Source organism: Thamnophis elegans, chromosome 15 (assembly GCF_009769535.1).
Source record: "Thamnophis elegans isolate rThaEle1 chromosome 15, rThaEle1.pri, whole genome shotgun sequence".
In the NCBI taxonomy this organism is placed as follows: domain Eukaryota; kingdom Metazoa; phylum Chordata; class Lepidosauria; order Squamata; family Colubridae; genus Thamnophis; species Thamnophis elegans.
This window is the reverse complement of record NC_045555.1, coordinates 9,429,782-9,453,001: the sequence shown is the minus strand read 5'-3', so window position 1 is coordinate 9,453,001 and position 23,220 is coordinate 9,429,782. Positions and strand designations below refer to the sequence as shown.

The following is a 23,220-nucleotide window of genomic DNA, read 5'->3' as shown; positions in this document are numbered from 1 at the left end:
CCTAGGATCGAGCTGGCTCCTGATTGCTAGCCGAGAGCACCACCTCTAGGCCGCCGCCCCGCTCCACCCCTTACAATGTGTCAAGAAAATTATTCCCATCGCGCATAAGATACTGTTACCGTCGGTGGGTTTTCTGTATTGTTTGTTTTTAATTAAACGGGATGACAAAGCCGGAGACACGGAGAGAAAGAGGCTGATAACAAGGCTGTAAATAATTTAGAAAAGGAAAGGAAAAGAAGGTAGAAAGGAAAAGAATAGAAAAAAGTCGATCCACGGAGACATGGAGGCGCTGTTTTTTGGGGGTGAGGTGGGGGGAGAACCCCGATTTGCTAAAATGCACCCCTTCCTTTTTCACGTCAGTTCCAAAGTCACTGTAAAGAAGATAGCCAGAAATAGTCTGAAGCCGCATTGGCGACTCGGCGAACCTGGGCAGGAGGATGGAGGAGAAAGAAAGAGAGAGAGAGAAAAAGAGAGATTTAGAAGGTGCCTCTGGGTTCAAAATTGTAATCCCTTCCGACGCTGCGGATTGCTCGCTTTGGCAGGCACTTTTCTCAAGCATGCCAGGGTGGAAAGAAAGCAGGAGCAGGGGCCATGCATGGCAAGCGCAGGGAGTGAGATCCAGCTGCAAGGGAAGCCAAATCGTGTGCCGAGCGAGATACGGACCCCGAGCATGGATTCTAGAGCAGCGGTCACCAACTGGTGGTCCATGGACCACTGGGGGTCCACAAGAAAATGTTGGTGGTCCACAGAAACATTATTTGCATTTTTTATATTGCACTAAATCAGGGGTCCTCAAACTACGGCCCCTGGGATGGATACGTGCAATGAACGCTTGTGTTGCTGCAGAGATTCTCCCCCTTTGGGATCTTTTTGTGGGGGTCGGAGGGGGGCAGAAATTCTGACTTAGGGTCTGCTTCAGCTTCCTGGTGGGGGGGGCTTTGGGCGAAGGCTGGAGGGAAGAGCCGCTGGTGGAGAAGAGCCGGAGGGCCTCGTTCCAGTGGGACTGCAACATGGCCTGGAACTGGCTGAGTATCTCAGCCCGCTGAGCCTCCAGTGGTCTTGCACTCCTGCAGGTCTTCCCTCTGCTTGGAAAGCCTATGCTGGTAGTCCTCAGTCAGGTGCTTCTGCTGAGCCTCCTTCTCAGCCAGATCCAATTTGAACTGAGCTGTTTTGCCAACTCTTTCTCCTGGCGGCTGCTTAGCTCCAGCAATTGCTACCTGTTTGGGGCCCTAAGGAGCCCAGGCAGGCAGGTGAGGAGTGGCTGGGAGGGGAGGGGCGAGTAGAGGATGGCGAGGCGCCCCTCGATGTGAGTGACATTGAGTTGGCCACACCCACCCAGTCACGTGACCACCTAGCCACGCCCACCCATCCGGTTATTAGGCAGATCATATTAGTGGTCCACGGGATTTAAAATTATGAATTTAGTGGTCCCTGAGGCCCGAAAGGTTGGTGACCCCTGCTCTAGAGGGTTTAGGGAAGAAAACTGGGGCAGAACAGGAGGGAAATCTTGCTAAACGTCCAGGAAGCAGCCGTGGATGGACAAGGCAAGCGCGTCTTACAAGGAGGCTGGGTTAGATGAGGGAAGGATGGGGTGGGGGCTTACCGTTGGAGTCTTCTGTCCCTCTTGGAATATTGGGGTTTTCTAATTAGAAAGGGGGGCGGGGTGGGGAGAAAACAACAAGGCGGTCATTGAGCATTGGAAAAACACATGCGAGGATGAGGTGGAATGAATGGGTAAGAATGGATGCTGGTGCCAGGAGGAGGCATGGAAGTTGCAATGGGGATGGTTAGAGGTTGACGAAGGAGAGGAGGAGGGAACGGAGAGCAGGAAGGATGACATGGATCAGCGGGGTCTCCCCCCCCATAAAGTCAACCTTGCAGTCTTCCCACTCCCAAGGGAGGGGTGTCCCTCTCTGGCAGGGAGCATGCAGCTGGAAAGACATCAAGAGACCATGAGAAGGTAGGAATGGGATGGTTGAGATGTCAACAATGAGTTAGGAGGTAGGGAGATGAGCCGAGATGAGTCGTCAATGGAGGAATGGGGGCTCCCTCCTACCGAACACTATCAGCCTGGTGTGGGTATCGGTGGAGCCCAACGGGTTCTGCGCCGTGCAGCGGTACATCGAGCCGTTCAGTTCGGCCGGCACGCGTTCCAACACCAGCTCCTTCCCGTCGTGTTCGGCGCTGCCGTCCAGGAGCCGGCTCCCGACACGGGTCCAAGTGAACATGGGCTCGGGGAAGACTTCGTTCTGGAACCAAGGATCCCCCCACCCCGCAACCCCAAACAGTCAGATCAACCGAGAGCACTGGGGTAGAAATGGGTGTTGTGGTCCCTGCGGAGCTGGCAGCAGACTCAGACAGTGAGAAGTTTGGGGAGGAAGATGGGCCAGTCCTGGAGTCTGGGGAAGGCTCGGATGAGGGCTCTGTGTCAGAGGCAGAGTGGGGGCAAGAGCCATCTGGGAGTTATGTGCTGCCTCCGGAGCCTCCAACAGGGAGCCGCAGCAGAGGGATGAGCCACATGTGGCTCCAGAGCCACTGGTTGCTGACCCCTGCTTCTGCTGAGTTCTCCCCTCTCTGGAGACCCACTCCGGGGGCAGGTGTGAGAATAGATTGCTTTCCCCTTCACTAGGTTGTCACGCTTGTTGCCTGAATGTGAGTTGTGCACTGCGCTGATGGAGAACTAGCCCCTTTGTCTTGGAACATGTTCCTACAAGGTGTGGGTGAAGACCATCAACAAGAGCACCCATTCATCCAAAGCTCACCCCAACGTTACACCAGATGCTTGGGAGCAGCACAGCAAATCCCCAGGGGATGAGCCACATCCCTCCATGTGTGAAGCACTACACACACACACACACACACACACACACACACACCCCTACCCTCCCTCTTTTCAGCAGCCTCCCAGTGTGTTAGTTTTCTCTCTCACACACCTGGCAGGATAAAAAAGCAACCTTCCAGGACTATCAATTTTTCTCTTAGCTGCCATGACACACACACATCCAAGACCAGTTAGTCACAGCAAGCAAATTAATGCGGGTGTTTCTTTCACAGTTGGCTGATCTTCTTCGGTACACAATTGTCTGTCTTTGTCGCTTTTTATAAGAACCCCTATTAAATTATTCCCAGAAGTGATCTAGAAGACAAACACCTAAACAGTTGATAAAAAACCAAGGAGGTCTTTTGAGCTGGGACAAGGGACTGGATTTTGGGGAGCGGGACGGGTGGGGTGGGGGAAGATGAGCGTCATACACACCTGAAACCCTTGGACCAGAATACGGACCGTGTCTCCAACGCGGGCTCTTGTTGGGGTCATCAAAATTTTGGGGCCCTTTGGAGCCACTGCAGGAGAAGAAAATGGGTTAATGCTTGGTATCCTCCTGGGGTCCTACCTGTCTCCCCCTCCCCAATTTTCCACCCTCCCTGAGAGGCTTGACGACATTTGAATTTGGCAGAGATAAAGGTAAAGGTTCCCCTTTTTCACATATGTGCTAGTCGTTCCTGACTCTAGGGGGCGGTGCTCATCTCCGTTTCAAAGCTGAAGAGCCAGCGCTGTCCAAAGACGTCTCCGTGGTCATTTGGCCGGCATGACTCAAGGCCGAAGGCGCAGGGAACACTGTTTCCTTCCCACCAAAGTTGGTCTTTATTTTTCTACTTGCATTTTTTACGTGCTTTCGAACTGGGACAAGTAATGGCAGAAGCTGAGACAAGTAACTCACTCCGTTACGCGGCGCTAGGGATTCGAACCGCCGAACTGCCAACCTTTCTGATCGACAAGCTCAGCGTCTTAGCCCCTGAGTCAATGCATCCCTCAGAGATACCCCGGCTTTAACATGATTATACGGCTAGTCCTTGATTTACAATGGCGCTCAAAATTTAGGCTGCTAAGTGAGACAGCTATTGAGTTTTGTCCCACTTTATAACCTTTTTCTGGCCACAGTCGCAGCAATTTTTAAACGAGTCACACGGTCATTAAGTGGATCTGGTTTCCCTAATGACTTTGCTTGGGAGGAAGTCTCAAAGGGGAAGCAGGTGACCCACCACCCCGGGACAGTGCGATCGACATAAATACGAGCATGTGACCATGGGGAGGCTGCAACCGTCGTAAGGGTGAAAAATGGGCCCTAGGTCCCGCTTTTTTAAAATGCTGTTGTGACTTCAAACAGTCACTAAATGAACTGCTGTTAAGTTGAGGACTATCTGAATGTGAAAGGGGTTGTGTGTGCCTTCTACACCCGCAGCACCCAAGATAGTTCTTAAGTGAGTCAGTTCCAGCCATCCATAACAAGGTTAAACACATTGTGTGAATGACTCGTTTTCTCCGCGGATTCTCCGAGGAAGATCTAAGACTTAACTTGAGCACCAATGCTCTCCCACCTTTTAGTTGAGTTTAGACAATGTACCGTATTTTTCAGGTTATAAGACGCTCTGAAATTTAGAAGAGGAAAACAACAACAAAAAGTTTTTGGCCTCCCATTTTCGGCCCTTCTCCAGCCTTTTTTCTGCCCATTTCCGAGGCTTTTTTTGGCCAGTTTTTGTTATAGCAATAGCAGTTAGACTTCTATACTGCTTCATAGGGCTTTCAGCCCTCTCTAAGCGGTTTACAGAGTCAGCATATTTCCCCCAACAACAATCCGGGTCCTCATTTTACCCACCTCGGAAGGATGGAAGGCTGAGTCAACCCTGAGCCGGTGAGATTTGAACAGCCGAACTGCAGAACTGCAGTCAGCTGAAGTAGCCTGCAGTTCTGCATTTAACCACTGCGCCACTTCTTGTTGTGGTTTGCAAGTGGCCAGTGGAGCTGGCAGCAGTTCAGACAGTGAGGAATTTGGGGAGGAAAATGGGCCAGACCTGGAGTCTGGGGAAGACTTGGACGAGGGCTCTGCATCGGAGGCAGAGAGGGGGCCAGGGCCATCTGGTAGTCATGTGCTGCCTCTGGAGCCTCCTGAGTCAGACATTAGCGAGGCAGAGGAACAGGGGGAGCCTGTTCCCAGTGTGCGCATGGGCAGAGATGCCAGAAGGCAAGAACAGTTAAGACAAAAAGGGGCGACTATTTAAGCATGTTTTCAAGCTCCGTGTATTTGTGCAAGCCATGTGCGAACTGATAGGGAAAGTAAAACAGACCCGGTGGGTCAGTGGCTAAGAGGCTGAGCTTGTCGATCAGAAAGGTTGGCATGTCGGCCGTTCGAATCCCTAGTGCGGCGTAACGGAGTGAGCTCCCGTTCCTTGCCCCAGTTTCTGCCCAACCTAGCCGTTCGAAAGCACGTAAAAAAATGCAAGTAGAAAAACAGGAACCACCTTTGGTGGGAAGGGAACAGCGTTCCGTGCGCCTTCGTCGTTGAGTCCTGCCAGCCACATGACCACAGAGACGTCTTCGGACAGCGCTGGCTCTTCGGCTTTGGAACAGAGATGAGCATCGCCCCTTAGAGTCGGGAACGACTAGCACGTATGTACGCGGGGAACCTTTACCTTAAGGAAAGTAAGTGAATACCACCCCTGGTAGTATTCCTTTTCGGAAGCTCGAGGATTGGAATGCAAAGGATGCCACTTCAGTCGGTCACGGCTCCCAGCCTGCCAACAGTTTTAGGAGCTCAGTAATGCTTGTCTCAAGTAATAGAGCAATTTTAGAGAGTCCTTTCTGCTCAAAAGCCAGCCGGCCGTTCGAAAAATCCAGAGAGAGAACCCAAGAGCTATAAAAACCATCTTAGAGATATCAAAGCAAAAACGGATGTTAAATGTAATTTAAAAGGACACCTTTAAAAGTTCTTCTGCAGACATGCAGGCCATTAGGGCTGGAGGGGTGGGGGAGTGTGAGTAAATAGGACCCCGGCCATTTTTCTCCTATTTTTTTGCAGAGAGATTGAGGGGGTTTCTCCTGATTCTAGGACAATTGACCTGCAATCCGGAGGTGGACAGCACAATCTCTCTCACCTTGCCAAACATTTAGAAATTTCTCTCCTACTGCTGGTAACATGTTCCTATCTCTGCTGTTGTCCTCTTGGCTTGTAACAACGCTAACCAGTGAAGGGACCAAAGTGTCAAGAAATGGAATGGAGGGGAGAGAGAGAAAAAACATCCTTTAAACCAGGGGTCACCAACCTTTTGGGCCTAATGACCGGCTGGGTGGGCGTGGCTAGGTGATCATGTGACTGGGTGGGCATGGCCAGCTCAATGTCACTCATGTTAAGGAGCGCCTTGCCCCTCTACTCGTCCCTCCCCTACCAGCCAGTCCCCACCTGTCCACCTGGGCTCCTTAGGGCCCCAACAGGAAGCAGTTGCTGGGGCTAAGCAGCCGCCAGGAGAAAGAGTTGGCAAAACAGCTCAGTTCAAATTGGATCTAACCGAGAAGGAGGCTCAGCAGAAGCACCTCACTGAGGACTAGGAGCATAGGCTTTCCAAGCAGAGGGAAGACCTGCGGGAGGGCAAGGCCAGGGACCGGCGCCTGGAGGCTCAGTGGGCTGAGATGGTCAACCAGTTCCAGGCCATGATGCAACCCCACTGGAACGAGGCCCTCCGGCTCTTCACCAGCAGTGGTTCTTCCCTCCAGCCTTCGCCCAAAGCCCCCCACCAGGAGGCCAAAGCAGACCCCAAGTCGAAATTTCTACACCCCCCCAGTGCAAAAAGAAGGTGGAGACTCTGCAGCAACACAAGCGTTCATTGCACTTATCTGTCCCAGGAGACAGATAAGAATTTTTTTTTGCATTTTTTATAGACCCCTGATTTAGTGCAATATAAAAAATGCAAATAATTTTTCTGTGGACCACCAACATTTTCTTGTGAACTACCAGTGGTCAATGGACCACCAGTTGGTGACCATTGCTTTAAAAGGGCTGTTTTTATTATCTTTGAGAGACACACACAGAGAAAAGGCAATGGCACCCAAAATATGAAACCAGAATTCTCTATTTTCATTGCCTTCAGAGAAGCTGGACTGCAATTTCCAGATGTGCAAGGTCGCATGTCTTGGGAGTTGTAAGAGTGACCATCTCCATCCCATTCTGAAACATTGAATTTGCTTAACAGGATGATCAAAATTGTAGCTTCGTTTGCTTCCAGATTTGGGGATGGGTGGACTTGAAGCCAGAAGAATTCTGGGATAAAAATGGCAAAGCATTCTGGTCCAATGGTGGTCAATGAAGGATCTCATGTGAGGTTGCAAGTGAGAATGAAACTTCGATACTGTCTATTCATCAAAGACTTGGATAGAGGTGACCCTCACCTGACAGGACCTCCCATCACAAGTGGCCATCACTAGACACTCAACTTGACACAACCCATGCCTGGCCCATTACAAGACCCATCACAAGACCTTGACCTGATGTGACCTCCCCATCACTTGACCCTTACTTTACACAACTCAGACCTGACCCATCACAAGACCTTGACCTGATGTGACCTCCCCATCACAAGAGCCATCACAAGACCCTCACTAGACATAACTCACACCTGACCCATCACAAGACCCTGATCTGATGTGACCTCACCATCACAAGACCTACTGACCACACGAAATCCTTATAAGCAGAAGAACGCCGACATTGACATTCTCTAAATTCTGCTGAAGATGTTACCTAACCTGGTAATGAAACGTTTGGAAACCAACCTCAAGCTTATTTATTTATTTATTTATTTATTTATTAGACTTATATACCGCTTCATAGGGCTTTCAGCCCTCTCTAAGCGGTTTACAATTTACAAGCTTGGAGAGTGAAACTCCACTCTCATCTTACACCAGAGCTACAGATACCCACCGCGATCACTTGGATGGAGGCCCCCATGATAAACATATTAATTCCATGCCTGAAGTGACTGGATCCTTTGGGGATCTGAAGAGGAAGACACAGGTTCTTCACACCCTACAGAACAGTTCAAAGAAAATCCATCTTTTTAAGAGTAGTTCTTCATTTGGCTAATATAGAGGCTCACCTACCAGAAGGAAATTGGCACCTCCTGTTGTAGCCCACCAGCAGAGCTGCCAGCAGAGTTGGACAGGGAGGAGGTTGGGGAGGAGCATGGGCCAGTTCTGGAGGCTGGGGAAGGCTCTGAGAAAAGCCCCGTGTTAGAGGCAGAGATGGGGCCAGGGCTGTCTGCCAGTTATCAGCTGTGTTTGGAGTCAGACATCAGTGAGGCAGAAGAACAGCTGGAGCCTGTTCCCAGTGTGTGCATGCACAGAGCTGCCAGAGGAAGGGAACAGCTAAAGAACAAGGGCTGACTTGGGAGTAAGGCCACAGGTGGACGGTGAATGGTCCCTCTCACAGGGAATAAAAGAGGAGTGAAAGGGGAGTGGAGTTTGCAGGAGACAATGAGTTCATTCCTGCATTCTTGCCAAGTATTGTGGCATCTGAAAGATCTTGGCCTGGCCACTCTCCACACCTGATAAAGGTGTACTTGTGAACTATCTTGAAAGACTGGGCCAGGACATTGCTGGTGAGGAATTCGCTGCAAATGAAATAAAAGGGGTTTATTGGGACGAGGATTTGGCTTCATGCTGCTGGGGAAGCCTAAGTCAGAACACCTCCTGAGTTTTTGGAACAGAGCTCTATCCAAGAAGATCCATAGCTTGAAGGTTGGTGTGGGGATGGGTCTCAGGTCTTGGCATTAAAAAACAGACAAACCCGAATCTGATAGAGTTGGCAGAATGGGTTGCTTGGGAGACAATTTTTTCCAGCAGGAAGAATTTGCAGGACTGTTGCTTAGTCAACACCAGGCTTCAACGGAGCTCTCCACGGTGCTGAAACGTCAGCTCCCTTGAGTACCCAGGTAGAGCTTAGAGAGGTTGCCAACAGTTCATTAATACTGATTGTAAAAGCAAACACCTCTGATCAAAGGCTTCAGGGCAGGCTTAAGGAGAATGCAGCTTTCCTTCTAGCCTGCTTTGCGGGTTCAGCCTCTTTCCCTCAACCCCGATTCCCTCAACTCCCCCTCAAGGAATAGGGGATTGGATTACGTAACGAGCATCCTTTCTCTACTGGAAAAATGGGCCTGTAGTTTCCAGAATAGAAGGGACACGGTGGCTCAGTGGCTAAGACACTGAGTTTGCCGATAAGAAAGGTCAGCAGTTTGGCAGTTCGAATCCCTAGCGCCACATAACGGAGGGAGCTCCTGTTATTTGTCCCAGTTTCTGCCAACCTAGCAGTTCGAAAGCACGTAAAAAGTGCAAGTAGAAAAATAGGAACTACTTTGGTGGGAAGGTAACAGTGTTCCGCGCGCCTTCGGCGTTGAGTCATGCCGGCCACATGACCACGGAGACGTCTTCGGACAGTGCTGGCTCTTTAGCTTTGAAACGGAGATGAGCCCTGCCCCCTAGAGTCAGGAACGACTAGCACATATATGCGAGGGGAACCTTTACCTAGTTTCCAGAATACTTACTTAGAAAATGACACATCTACACTTCATTTTTAACCGGCCACCTTTAAACTACTATCCCTCTACTAAAAAGCGAGTCCTTATGTCCCAAAGACCAATGAAGACAACCATTTGAAGCCAAGAGTATCTACCTGCAAAAAAGTTGAATCCTTTGAGATATTCTTCTATCAAGCAGCACAGAACAGAATGTCTTGTTAGGAGTACCTTGCTGCCAAGGATGGCATTTCTACATCCCTCCCCCACCTCTAATCCCCAAGACATTTATTTGCCAAGGAACCCATCAATCGTTGAAAACAATGCATAGGAACGGCAAAAGTAATTGAGGTGGGATTTCAATAAAACAAAAGAGAACACAGGGAAAAAAATCTGGAATTTGCAGAGGGGGAAAGAAAACTTTCTTAGCACAAGAATAGCAGGGAAATCTGGGTTTGGTGGAAGGTTTTTTTTTAAGCTCCAAGATGCCTTCGGTCAAGTCAGCTTCAGGGTTGACATGCTGGCTCAATACCCCCACTAGGAGTGTGCCAATTTGTTTGCAATTTCACTCAAAGATTATCGAACCGAGTCGAGTTTACTTGTTGGTGGAAAGATTTTACTGGTCTAAAATGTGTTTGGAAGAATTCAGATCGATTCTGGGCCAGCCCTATCTGGTTTCAGTGCAGGTGAAGGTAAAGCTTCCCCTTGCACATATATGCTATTCGTTCCCAACTCTAGGGGGGCGGTGCTCAACTCCATTTCAAAGCCAAAGAGCCAGCACTGTCCGAAGACATCTCTGTTTTCATGTGGCCGGCATGACTCAATGCCGAAGGCGCATGGAACGCTGTTACCTTCCCACCAAAGGTGGTTCCTATTTTTCCACTTGCATTTTTTACGTGCTCTTTGCACCGCTAGGTTGGCAGAAGCTGGGATAAGTCACAGGAGATCACTCTGTTACGTGGCACTAGGGATTCGACCCACCGAACTGCCAATCTTTCTGATCGACAAGCTCAGCAATTCTGGGGCAGCGCTGCCTGGTTTCAGTGCAGAAAGACCTTTAAAAAACAATCCAAACTTGCTTGATATTCTGAATCCGCCATTGGCAATCCTTTCACTGAACGGAGTCGAGATGGATTCCTCTCTGGGATTGGCAGGGATCCACGAGTAGAATAACAGAAGAGCTAGAAGGGACATTGGAGGTCTTCTTGTCCAACCCCCTGCTCAGGCAGGAAACCCTCCACCACTTCAGACAAATGGATATCCAACCTCTTCTTAAAAACTTCCAGTGCTGGGGCATTCACAACTTCTGGAGGCAACTTCTGTTCCACTGATTAATTGTTCTGTCAGGAAGTTCTAAGTCGCTTCTCTCCTTGATTAGTTTCCACCCATTACTTCTTGTCCTGCCCTCAGGTGCTTTGGAGAATAGCTTCACTCCCTCTTCTTTGGGGCATCCCCTGAGATATTGGAAGACTGCTATCATGTCTCCCCATGTCCTTCTTCTCATTCAACTAGACATACCCAGTTCCTGCAACCGTTCCTCATAGGTTTTAGCCTATTTAATCCCAGAATCCTTTTTGTTGCTCTTCTCGGCACTCTTTCTAGAGTCTCCGCATCTTTTAGAGCAGCGTTGGTTAGAGTGCATCACTGCAGGCTCCTTCTGCTGATCACCAGCTGCCAGCAGTTTGGCAGATCGAATCTAACCGGCTCAATGTTGACTCAGCCTTCTAACCTTCAGAGCTTGGTTAGATCGCATAGGGTCGGCCTCCTTCGGGTTCCGTCTACCAGCCAATGCCATCTGGCTACCACCCGGGGGAGGGCCTTCTCTGTAGCAGCTCCGGCCCTTTGGAATGAACTCCCTGCGGAGATTCGGACCCTCACCTCTCTCCAGGCCTTCCGGAAAGCCGTCAAAACCTGGCTGTGCCGGCAGGCTTGGGGTTGATGAGTCCCTCCCCTCTCGACTTGTACGGTTGTATGACTCTTGTGTATTTTAATTACGTGTATTGTGTTTGTATCCCCTTTTCCCCTTTTGAGTTGTTCGCCGCCCTGAGTCCCTCCCGGAGAAGGGCGGCATACAAATAAACTAAATCTTAAATCTTAAATCTTAATCTTGGTAAAATGAGGACCTAGATTTTTTTGGGGAAAGAAGCTTTCTAAATTGTTTAGAGACAGCTATGAAGCACTGTGAAGCGGTATATAAGTCTAAGTGCTATTATTATCTTCCTTCCTTCCTTCCTTCCTTCTCTCCTCCTTCCCTCCCTTCCCAGTGTTTAGAATGCAGTATTGCAGGCTAACTCTTCCCCACTGTCAGCAGTTTGATCCTGACTGGTTGCAGGTTGACTCAGCCTTCCATCCTTCCGAGGTGAGTCAAATGAGGACCCAGATTGTTGGGGACAAGAGGCTGACTCTGTAAACCCGCTTAGAGAGGGTTGTGAAAGCAATGTGAAGCGGTACATAAGTCTCAGTGCTATCGCCATTGCTACATCATGGCGACCAAAACTGGATGCCGTATTCCAAGTGTGGCGTTTCCCAAGGCCTAGAGACTCGGTCGATTCTAAAAGAGCGAGCCTTGGGTTTCTTTCTTGCGAGCCCAGTCGTCATTTTGACCAAGTTCTATTCTTCTGGATGTGTAAGATTTATGTCTCCCTCAGCCAGAGGCAGTTTTTTTTCCACTGGGGGATTAACATAAAAGGTATTTTGTCTTTAATATGTAAATGCCGGGTTTGACAGAGACAGAGGGGCCCTTATAAAGATGCTACTCAATGAAGCGTTTGATCAGGGCACCCTTCCCCGGATTAGCGCCTTAAAGAACATCAGGTAATCTTCTCCTTTCGCTGGGGCTAAGAGAAAGGGGGGGGGCGAGATAGGAGTTGGATCAAGAAAAGGACGTTTAATCACGTCTCTAAAGTGATTAAAAGGACTCTTTTTGATGGAGATTTCGCCTCCTTTCCCCAGTGCCCGCCCGCGCGCGCGAGAGAGAGAGAGCGGATGAACTCCAAAATAAGACAGCAAGTCTGATCAATGGTGGAGCTGAGGCACTCCTGGTGTAAATACTACTCAAAATGGATTGCAAAGGGGGCAGCGGTGCCATCCATCCATTCTCCGCCTCCCCTCCCCAACAGGTTGGGCAAAGCTGCCAACGGGCTTGGCAGCCAGAGATCAAAATAAATTAAAAAAAACCCCGTCAAATCTACCGTGTCCTGAGCTGACACTCAAATCCTTTTTGAAGGTGACGTGTTTGAACGCTGCTGCTTTCCAGTGACGGGGGTGGGTGGGGGGTGTTATAAAATAAAAGGACGTGGAAGGAAGGATGCTCAAGCCACTGGCTGCCACTCTCGACTCTGGAGGCTGCGAGGGAGGTGGCAAATTAAAGGGAGCTCTCCAGGATTCATCCTTTCCTCTTGGTTCCTGGATGGATGGGAGAGAGGAAGGACAGGAGGAAGAAGGGATGCTTCCTCCTTTTCTTTTATTGCTCGGATTTCGTGCCTTGCCAAGGTTCGTTAGCTCGGAAGGGTCTCGCCACCAGCGAGAATAAAAGGCGAGAGAAATTCAGCTCCCCTTTCACGGCTGCCTTTAGAAAGGGGTCCTCGTTTTAATGAGCCAGCCAGGAAGGTAGAACAAAACGGAGAGGGGAATAAATATATAGGAATGAAGAGCGCGGAGGGTTTCTTTTAAAAAAAAGAGATCTTAGTTAGGGAGAGATATCAGAATTATCTCCTTGTTCCTGCGAATGGCACCCGGGAACCCATTAAATTTAATGAAAGGGCGAGCAGGCAGGGACCGAGCTCAAACGCAGGCTGTAATCTTCTCCAGAGCAAGAAGAGAGGCAAAGGGAGAGAGGAGGGAGGAAGCCCCTTTGGGGTTTTTTGGGGGAGGGGGGCTTCCATTCTTGGTGGGGAGGCATTTGTTTCTTTTCCTGGATCGGGAGGCCCTTCTCAAGGACTTCTTCCATACAGAATGAGAGGTCATCTTTTCCTAGCTGGTGCTAAGTAAAAGAGGGCCAAGATAGTATTGGATCAAGGTCAAGATCAGGAGTATCCAACCTTGGCAACATTACGACTTGTGGACTTTAACTCTCAGAGGCCCACAAAGGTCTAGATCAAGAATATCCAACCTTGGCAACATTAAAACCTCTGGACATCAACTCCCAGAGAACCACAAAGCTGTAAGTCAAGAGACTCCAACCTTGGAGACATTAAGATGTCAACTCCCAGAGGCCCACGAAGATCTATATCAGGCGTGTCCAACCTTGGCAGCTTTAAGACTTGTGGACTTCAACTCCCAGAGGCCCACAAGGTCTAGATCAGGAGTGTCTAACCTTGGCAACATTACGACTTGTGGACTTTAACTCTCAGAGGCCCACAAAGGTCTAGATCAGGGATGTCCAACCTTGGCAACAATAAAACTTCTGGACTTCAACTCCCAAAGACCCACAAAGCTGTAAGTCAAGAGTCTCCAACCTTGGAAACATTAAAATGTCAACTCCCAGAGGCCCACGAAGACCTAGATCAGGAGTGCCCAACCTTGGAAACATGAAGACTTGTGGACTTCAACTCCCAGAGTTGAGACTCCATGCTGGCTGGGGGGATTCTGGGAGTTGAAGCCCACACGTCTTGAAGTCGCCAAAGTTGGAGACCCCTGATTTCTGACAGAGCTGACCCCTGATGTCCGAAAGATTTGGGATGGGCCTGATTATTTCTGCAGACCCCTTCCCCATCTCCCCACCCACCCACACATCCAGGAAGTGGCTTCTGAGCTCTTACCTAGAGTCACTTCGGACTGCATGGGCATAGAGAGGGCATCGTGCTTGACCTCACAACTAAAGAGCGCGTCATTGTCTATCTGAGGATTAAGGGTCCACATAAGCATGGCCCGCACCTCCACAGTGCCGTCGCTGATGGGGATGTGGGTGTGGTGGAAGAAATACGTGGGGTCGGCATTCTGGATCCACCGCGGGAACTCCCGGCTCACCACAGTCTCGGGGATATTCTCGGTGGTGGGGCTGAGCAACAGTCCCCGGTCGGGGGTGAGGCCATGGAAGGGGTCCTCGGTGTAGAGCCTCCCGCCCCGGTCCTCCACGTTCAGCAGCGAGAGGGACCGCTGCATCTTGGTGTCGTCCAAGTCCCGATGGAAGAGGTTCCGGGCAGCTCGGCTATCCTGCAATCCGGCGGCGTTGACCGGGGGCTCCGTCAGAGCGATACCCTGTATCAATTCTCCGTCCCTTTTGAAGTAAACCTGGAGGAAGAAAATATCAAGAGATTAAAAGACTCTTCCTCCCTAGTCGATGATTTTAGGCACAGTCCAGAAAGGTATTGTTCTGACCCAGCTCCCCAAACACGACAGGCCCTCTGACGTGAACTCAAAAGATTCCTTTATTAGGAGTACTGGCAGCCCCGGCAAAAAGTTTCTCTTGCAAGCTAACAAGTCCAGCCGGCTGGAAGATGAATAGTTGTCTGCCATATCTATTCATCTCCGACCCCTTTCTATTATCCCCAGAGCTAGGGTGGGGCTTCGCTAGCAGCAATGCCTCTTCTTTCCCAAGGACTGGCCCATAGATTTCCACTGCTCTCCTCTCCTCTAGTGAAGAGAAGGACCAGGGAAGACATGATAGCAATGTTCCAATATATTTTTTATTGAAAAAGTTTTATTTTATTTTAATTTCATACATCTAACCACAACATTATATCTGCAGAAATTATTTTGTATTGTCCATTATATCCTTCCCTCAACCCATTTGCTCTTCTACTGCTATTACTTTCAATACATGTTATTGTACCCTATTTCACCACAATCCTATCTCCTGTCCCTCTCTCCTCCACTCTATCTCCTTGTTTCCCTCTGCCATCTCTCTCTTCTCTACTTCCCCCTGAGTCCCTCCCGGAGAAGGGCGGCATACAAATAAACTAAATCTTAAATCTTAAATCTCCTCCTCCTCTCTCTTCTTTCCACTCCTTCTTTCTCTCCTACTTCTCCTCTCCCTTCTATTTCCCTCTCTCCTATCTCCTTTCTTCCTCCTTGCCTCTACCTTTCCTTTCCACGCTCTCCAATCAACGTTTCAATATTTGAGGGGCTGCCACAGAAAGGAGAGGGGGAGGAGGTCAAGCCATTTTCCAAAGCACCTGAAGGCCGGACAAGGAATAATGGATGGAAACTGATCCAGGAGAAGTTCAACCTGGAAATAAGGACAAATTTCCTGACCATGAGAACAAACAGCCAATGGAACTGGAGTTGTGGGAGCTTCGTCCCTGGAGGCTTTCGAGAAGAGAATGGACTGCCATCTGTCAGAAACGGTGTAGGCTCTCCTGCTTGGGCAGGTGGGGGGTTGGACTGGATGACCTACAAGGTCCCTTCCAACTCTGTCAATCTGTAGCATGGGAACCCAACAGCAACCCCCCACACCCACATAAACACACTTGATCCTGCCAGGGAACCCACTGCATTGGCAGCGATGTCTACGCCGACAAGATTGCGGGGACACCACAGGGGGTCATGTTTGTATAGCTAGAGCAGTGAGGAGCGCAACGCCTGTTTAAGTCCTTTTGAATGTCTCTGTGAAGAGAAAATTGCCTTGCGTTTCCCTCCCCCGCCCAAAAAAACCTTCTCTTCGAGCTTCTGATGTCACGCTGTAATGAAACAGCCTGGGGAATGTTTGCGGATAAGTGAGCGTTTCTTTTTTTTGTGTGTTTCCAGGTAGAGAGATAGAAGCAGACGGGAAAAAAAATTCTTTGTTCCTTGCTCCTCCCTCCCTTTGAGTGTTCCCCCCCGTCTTCCAAATGGAGATGTGTTTCCGACTTCCGAATTAATAAGCAGAAATTATTACCGGGATGCTCAGATGCCAAGGCTTCCCCCCATCGCTCCCCACTGTTTCACAACATCCTGTCTGCTTGTATCAAAATGATCCATCACGATGAACATGATCTAAAAGGTGTGTGTGTGTGTGTGTGTGTGTGTGTGTGTGTGTGGAAGCAAGGCAGTGGTGGGTTCCGGATCCCGGTGCAACTGGTACGGTGCAACAGGGCCCGGCGTCCACCACATGAAGGTGCACAGCATGCTCGCACGCTCACGCATGCATCTTTACCTCTTGTGATGCCTCTGCGACACTCCAGCTGCTCGTAAGCGCCGAAGAGCTCAAATACAGGGCAGGTGAGCCCTCCAGAGCACCGTACTGGAACGGTACCCGGTGCTCCGGGCAGGCACCGGTACGCCCATAACGGGGTGTACCGCCTGCAACCCACCACTGAAGCAAAGGTAGGATTCAGCTGGTTCACGCCGGTTCGGGAGAACCGACACTAATTTTGCATTCAGTACGCCGAAGTGATAGTTGGAAGCACTGGCTGCCCCAGCCCACCCCTCCCCTCCCCGTAGTCTCCACGCGGCCCGTTCATTATGCCAGGTAAATGCAGGGCCAATATGGAGGCTCTGGGAGGGCAAAAAATAGACCTACCGGAAGTTCTGGAAGTCCAGAAACAGGCTTGTTTCTGGCTTCCAGAGCCCAGGGGAGGCTGTTTTCGCCCTCCTGGAGGCTCAAGGAAAACCTCCGGAGCGTGGGGAGGGCAAAAATGCTCCCCACCCCATTATGAGGAGGCTGAGTAAGCCATGCCTCCCATGGCCATACCCACCCACATGGGGCAGCCCTTGAAGAGCATTCGGAGACTTCAGCTCGTCCAGAATGCAGCCGTGCGAGCAATTGTGAGTGCACCTCGGTACACCCACGTTACACCTATCCTCCGCGAGCTGCACTGGTTACCGATTGGTCTCCGGATGCGCTTCAAGGTGCTAGTCGTCACTTATAAAGCCCTTCATGGTATTGGACCTGGGTACTTGAGAGACTGCCTGCTGCCAATTACCTCCCGAAGACCCATTAGATCACACAGGGTTGGCCTCCTCCGGGTTCCGTCCACCAGCCAATGCCACCTGGCTATTACCCGGGGGAGGGCCTTCTCTGTGGCAGCGCCGGCCCTTTGGAACGAACTCCCTGCAGAGATTCGGACCCTCACCTCTCTCCAGGCCTTCCGAAAAGCCGTTAAAACCTGGCTGTGTTGGCAGGCCTGGGGTTGATGAGTTCCCTTCCCCTCTCGATTTGTGTGGCTGTTGGTTATTTTTAAATATTTGTATTTGTAGCTTTTGTGTTTCCCTTTCCCTCTTGGGTTTGTGAGCCGCCCTGAGTCCCGCTGGGAATAGGGCGGCATATAAATAAAACGAAACCTGAAACCTGAAACCAAGCAACCGGACAGAGAAGCTGTTGCTAACATTTTTCAATCCCACGCCTGGGTGGAAGGAAAGCAAACCATGAGAAGCCTGTAGAGATTCTCAGTCATGCAGGTCCTGGTTATTTTTCAAGAGGCAACTGGACTTTCTGGTTTTTTTTTTTCCTTTGTAGATGTTTCGCTTCTCATCCAAGAAGCTTCTTCAGATCTGACAGAATAGGGGAATGGAAGGATATATGCTCCTTGCAGACAGCTGATCAGTTGCATCCTTTTAGAGGGTCATCGAGGCCACTTGGAGGTTTGCCTGTGTCCTCAGGGTCACCTGAGTGGTGCAAATGGTTCCTGTAGTCTGCATTTTTCCCCTCTGGAAATCCATTCCTGTTCCCCCACCATTCCAAGGGTCTTCATCCCAAATTGTGTAGCTCAAAGTCTGTAGAGATTCTCAGTCATCCAGGTCACGGTTGTTCCAAAGGTGCTTTTTTTTCCCCAAGAGGCAACTGGACTTTCTTCTTGTTTCTTTGCAAATGACCAGCTGACTGCAAGGAATATAAATCCTTCCATTCCCTACTGTCCGGTCAGAGCTGAGGAAGCTTCTTGGATGAGAAGCGAAATGTCTTCAAAAGAAAAAAAAACAAACAAGGAAGTCCAGTTGCTTCCTGAAAAAACATCTTTGGGACAAACCACGAGAAAAAAACTTAGCAACCAGCATACCTCTATGAGTTGTTAAGTGAAGCAGTTCGTGACCCAACAAATGCACACACGACAAAAGCGCGCCGACAAAACCGCGGTGCTAAAACCGCGATGTCATCAACGTGACGTCATCAACGCGGCGACAACAGCGCGCCGACAGAAGTGCGATTTAAGTTAAGGTAAGGGTTAGGTTTAGGGTTAGGTTTAGGGTTAGGTTTAGGATTAGGTTTAGGGTTAGGTTTAGGGTTAGGTTTAGGTTTACAGCGCGCTTCTGTCGCTGCGCTGTTGTTGCCGCGCTTCAGCGCTCATTTGTCGGCGCGCTTTAGAACTCGCGGTTTTGTCACCGCGGTTTAGTCGGGCGCGCTTTTGTCGTTTGCCCTTTTGTCGGTGAACCAAGAAGTCTCCACTGTGGTTGGTAAGTGAGGACCGCCTGTATCCAGGTGGGTGATAACTGAATTGAAAGTCTTCTTTTTAGCAGATTTTTAAATTATTTTTCCCTTCTACAACACCTTACAGTCATTATATCAACATTGTTATGTCATCATACCTGTACATGTATAATATTTCACTTCTATATTTACACACCTTTATACACAGTTCTATATATATTTATATATATGTTATTTTTTGGCTTAATTAATTTTATTCTTGTTTTACAGCCATTTGTACCAATTGTTCCAAATTTCATAATATCCCGACTCTTCTTTATCTTTTAATTTCAGTGTTAATTAGTCCATCTCTGCACAATCCAAAGTTTTTTTTATCACTAATTCGTTCCGAGGGGGTATTATTTTGCTTCCAGCACTGGGCAAATGCTATTCTAGCTGTAGTTAGCAGATGTGTTAATATTTACTTAATTTTCTTTGTATATTTCCCTTTGATTATTCCCAGTCGATTTTTTTTTAATCTCCAGGTGGGAAGACAGGGGTGTCCTTTCTGTACAGATGCTCCGTGCAATTTTATTTTATTTTTATTTAAAAATGGGGGAACGGAAAGGCCTGCAGACTAAAACATATGAAGAACTGGGAATTGGTTATGGACAGTCTAGAGAAGAGAAAGACTGGGAGGGACATGACAGCAATATTTCAGTATTTCAGGGGCTGCCCCAAAGAAGAGAGGGCCAATTTATTTACCAAAGCACCTGTAGACAGGACAAGAAACAATGGAGGGAAACTAATCAAGGAGAGAAGCAACCTGGAACTAAGGAGAAACTTCCTAACAGTTAGAACAATTAATCAGTGGAACAATTTGCTTCCAGAGTTTGTAAATGCTCCATCACTGGAAGTTTTAAGAAGACAATCATTTGCCTGAAATGTTATAGGGTCTCCTGCTTGAGCAGAGGGTTGGACTAGAAGACCTCCAAAGTCCCTTCCAGATCTATTCTGATTGATTGATTGAAATCCCCACCCCCAAAATATTTGGATGCCCCTGTCAGCCAATTGGATTGCAATCAGATTTTTTTAAAACTGAATTTTGAGGAATTGGGGGTGTGCTCTTTCAACATGCTCTGAATCCACCCTGTTTATGAACTTGGACTGAAGCAAAAACTGAAGAGTCGTCTCAAAAAGATGGATTCATGCCATCACGCCAATAGTCCTTATTTCAACATCTTGTAAGCCACAAAGGAGGTAATTAAAGTTGAAACGCAGACAGAGAGGTGCCGTAACGGGGATTAGAGGTGGAGATATCTTCTCCTTATTCCATGTTTACCAAAACTTACCGTGGGGGCAGGTTTTCCACCAGAGACAAGGCAGACCAAGGTAAAATTCTGGGCTTGGTAGCGGCTGAATGGAGCTGGGGTGTCCGCAGCGATGACCGAGATGGACGTGGGAGGTGCTGGTGGGAGAAGGAAGAAGGTTCATTACTCATCTGATCAACCATGAGCATCATGTCTTAAGAATGATGTCAACTGGAGATGTTTCTCCAAGACTTCCTGGATCTTGAAGATCCTAGTGAAGATCTCATGAGCATCAATCTAAGAATGAAAGTCAACTAGAGATGTTTTTCCCAGACTTCCCGGATCTTGAAGATCCTAGTGAAGATCCCATGAGCATCACATCTAGGAATGAGGTCAACTGGAGATGTTTCTCCAAGGCTTCCTGGATCTTGAAGATCCTAGTGAAGTGGATTTCTCTTCAAAGTAGGGTGAGATGCATCAGGAACCCACTATAGTTCTAGGGTTCACCTCTGTCAGGTCTCCCCTCTAAAATGGGGAAAACCTGCCCCTTCCATATCACCACCCTGACAACCTGGAGGAAGACAGGAGAATGGATTGAAAAAAGGAGGCTTAGATGCGGTGAGGGTCATCTCCTGGTTACGCCAGAAATGGAGAATGCAGAATCCCTCTCTAGAGACGAGGCAAGATTTTAAAAAAGGCGGTTTTCACTACAGAATGGATGTTTTTTTGAGAGTGAGCAGAGTTTCTTTCATTATTTACAGACATTTATTTTTCCAAGTTATTCCCCAACTCCCCAACTCTATTACCGAAGTGATAAAGACACAAATGTTTTAAATTCTCTCATAAAAATACATGCTCACCCTGGCAGCAATTACACACAGAACAGTTAGGTTTCCGGGGTTTTAAGTAGGACGTTTTGCTCAAGTTGGAAAGTTGTTTTTTTTTTTTTTTTTGGTTACTGGTGCTTTTTATGAGCTAAGAACTGCAGATCCAGCAAAGAATAAGTCAATACCTATTGTGGTGTCTCCCCCACACCCCCTTGCAGCAAAGTTTCTTGTTCTCCCGTAGTTATCTTTTTATTTTTATTTTTTGCAAGTGCTTTGAAAAAAATAGACAGCTTTTCCTTCCAAGCTCACATGAAGAATTCAGCCAAAGAAAAAATAGATGGAATGAGACTAGATGGAATGGTTTAGGACAGTGGTCGGCAAACCGCGGCTCATGAGCCACATGCGGCTCTTTGGCCCCTTGAATGTGGCTCTTCCACACTTCCTCTCCCAACTGGCCCTTCCTCCCTCGGAGGGCTTCGGAGGGCAGCTTCTGCAAAAGCCCAGGTGAGTGAGAACAAGTTCCCGCAGTGAGGCTCTGTGCGGCTGGCAATGACTCTGGAGCCCATCCCCGGGGGGGGGGTGTCCCCCTTGCGTTCCTCATCTTCCCAGATGGGCTCCGGAGTCATCGCCAGCCGCGCAGAGTCTTGCCGTGGCTGCACACCGTGGAAAACATAGGCGTGCACGTACAGCCTGTACAATTACAGCCTCGGAGACTTCATAATGGCGGGAACGTGTTCTCACTCGCCCTGGCTTCTGCAGAAGCTTCCCTCCGAAGCTCTCCAAGGGAGGAAGGGCCAGTTGGGAGACTCTGTGTGTGTGTGTGTGTGTGTGTGTGTGAATGAGAGAGAGAGAGACAGAGAGAGATAGAGAGAGGGAGGGAGGGGGAGAGAGGGAGAGAGGGAATCCGAGAGAGAGCGACAGACAGACAGACAGACACACACACAGAGACAGAGGGGGAGGAAGGGAGGGAGAGACAGACAGACAGACAGAGAGAGAGACAGAAAGAGATAGAGAGAGGGAGGGAGGGGGAGAGAGGGAGAGAGGGAATCCGAGAGAGAGCGACAGACACACACACACACACACACACACACACACACAGAGGGGGAGGAAGGGAGGGAGAGACAGAAAGACAGAGAGAGAGAGACAGAAAGAGAAAGAAAGAAAAGAAAAAAGAAAGAAAAAGAAAGAGAACTAATGACCACAATTGAGCCCAAAATTTTGGTTGCTAAGCAAGAGCGTCATTAAGTGAGTTTCACCACATTTTCTAGTTTGAAGAAGTGGCATTAGAAGAAGTGAAGGTGTCGGTCGGTCGGGCGACGGGAGATAGTTTAAATCTAAAAAAATTGGCTCTCAAAAGAAATTTCAACCGTCGTACTGTTGATATTTGGCTCTGTTGACTAATGAGTTTGCCGACCACTGGTTTAGGATGAACCCAAATTCAAATGATGGCTTATTATAATAGCCACCCAGAGTAGAGGGGGATGGAGGTCATAAAAATTTAATTAATAATACCATTATTTCAGTTAGCAACCAGTTCTCTGCTGGGTCACTGGGTGGGCGGGGTCATGGTGGGCGTGGCCTACTCAGCTTCCTGCACTATGGGGGGGAGGCGTTTTCGCCCTCCCCAGGCTCCGGAGGCTTTCCCCGAGTCTCCTGAAGGGTGAAAACTGCCTCCCTCTGGGCTCCAGAGGCTGGAAACATGCCTGTTTTGGGACATCCGGTACTTCTGGTAGCCCCATTTTTTGCCCTCCCCAGGCTCCAGAGACTTTCCCCGAGCTTCCAGGAGAGCAAAAATGGCCTCTTGTGGGCTTTGGAGGCTGGAAACGGGCCCGTTTCTGGACTTCCATGAGGCCCATGTTTTGCCCTCCCAAAGCCTCACTGCAGGCCCTGCATTTACCTAGCATGATGAATGGGCTGTATGGAGACTCTTGGGAGGAGCTGGGCGAGGGTGTATGGGGCTAGCCGGTCCTTGCAACAACCGGTTTGGTGAACCAGTTCAAACCGGCTGAATCCCACCCCTGCATTATTTCTTTATTTGACTTCCACAGCTACCCATCTCATCAAATGACTCCGGATGTCAGTGTTCCAAATATCATGTGGAATTAAATCAGAGTCCAAGGCAGAGCTATCCTTAAAGTTCCAATTTAATAAGACAGACCTGTTGGCACAAACTGTGGAATCCCAAATCTGAAAGCTTCCTCGGATTCCCACCCAGTTGAAAGTTCATGATCTTGTCCCCACACCCATAAATCCATCACATGGTCCAATCTTCCTCTGCCACGCTGGCATTTCCACCCATCTAGTTCAAGTCAGGTGCAGAGGTGCGGAGACAAAGAATGACCTTGATTTCTAGAAAGGAATGACAACAACACCTCCCACAATTCTACTCCTTACTATTCCCCCCTCCCAATTGCCCACTAATGAAACAGCATAGTAAAGAAAGAGAGAGAAAGTGTGGGAGGCCAAAGATTCTAAAAGGAAT

General features: G+C 49.0%; 1 protein-coding gene across 1 annotated transcript in view; it reads right to left on the bottom strand.

Annotated features, from left to right (window-relative positions):
- Positions 1-1,465: 1,465 nt before the first annotated feature.
- IGSF21 (immunoglobin superfamily member 21) overlaps positions 1,466-23,220 on the bottom strand; it is an 80,080-nt gene continuing 58,325 nt past the window's right edge. The window contains exons 5-8 of the mRNA XM_032232209.1: positions 19,954-20,069; positions 14,100-14,571; positions 3,257-3,342; positions 1,466-2,249 (exon numbers count right to left, since the gene is read on the bottom strand). Coding sequence (XP_032088100.1) covers positions 2,028-2,249; positions 3,257-3,342; positions 14,100-14,571; positions 19,954-20,069 — 896 coding nt within the window. The 3' untranslated portion in view covers positions 1,466-2,027. The remainder of the gene's footprint in view (positions 2,250-3,256; positions 3,343-14,099; positions 14,572-19,953; positions 20,070-23,220) is intronic.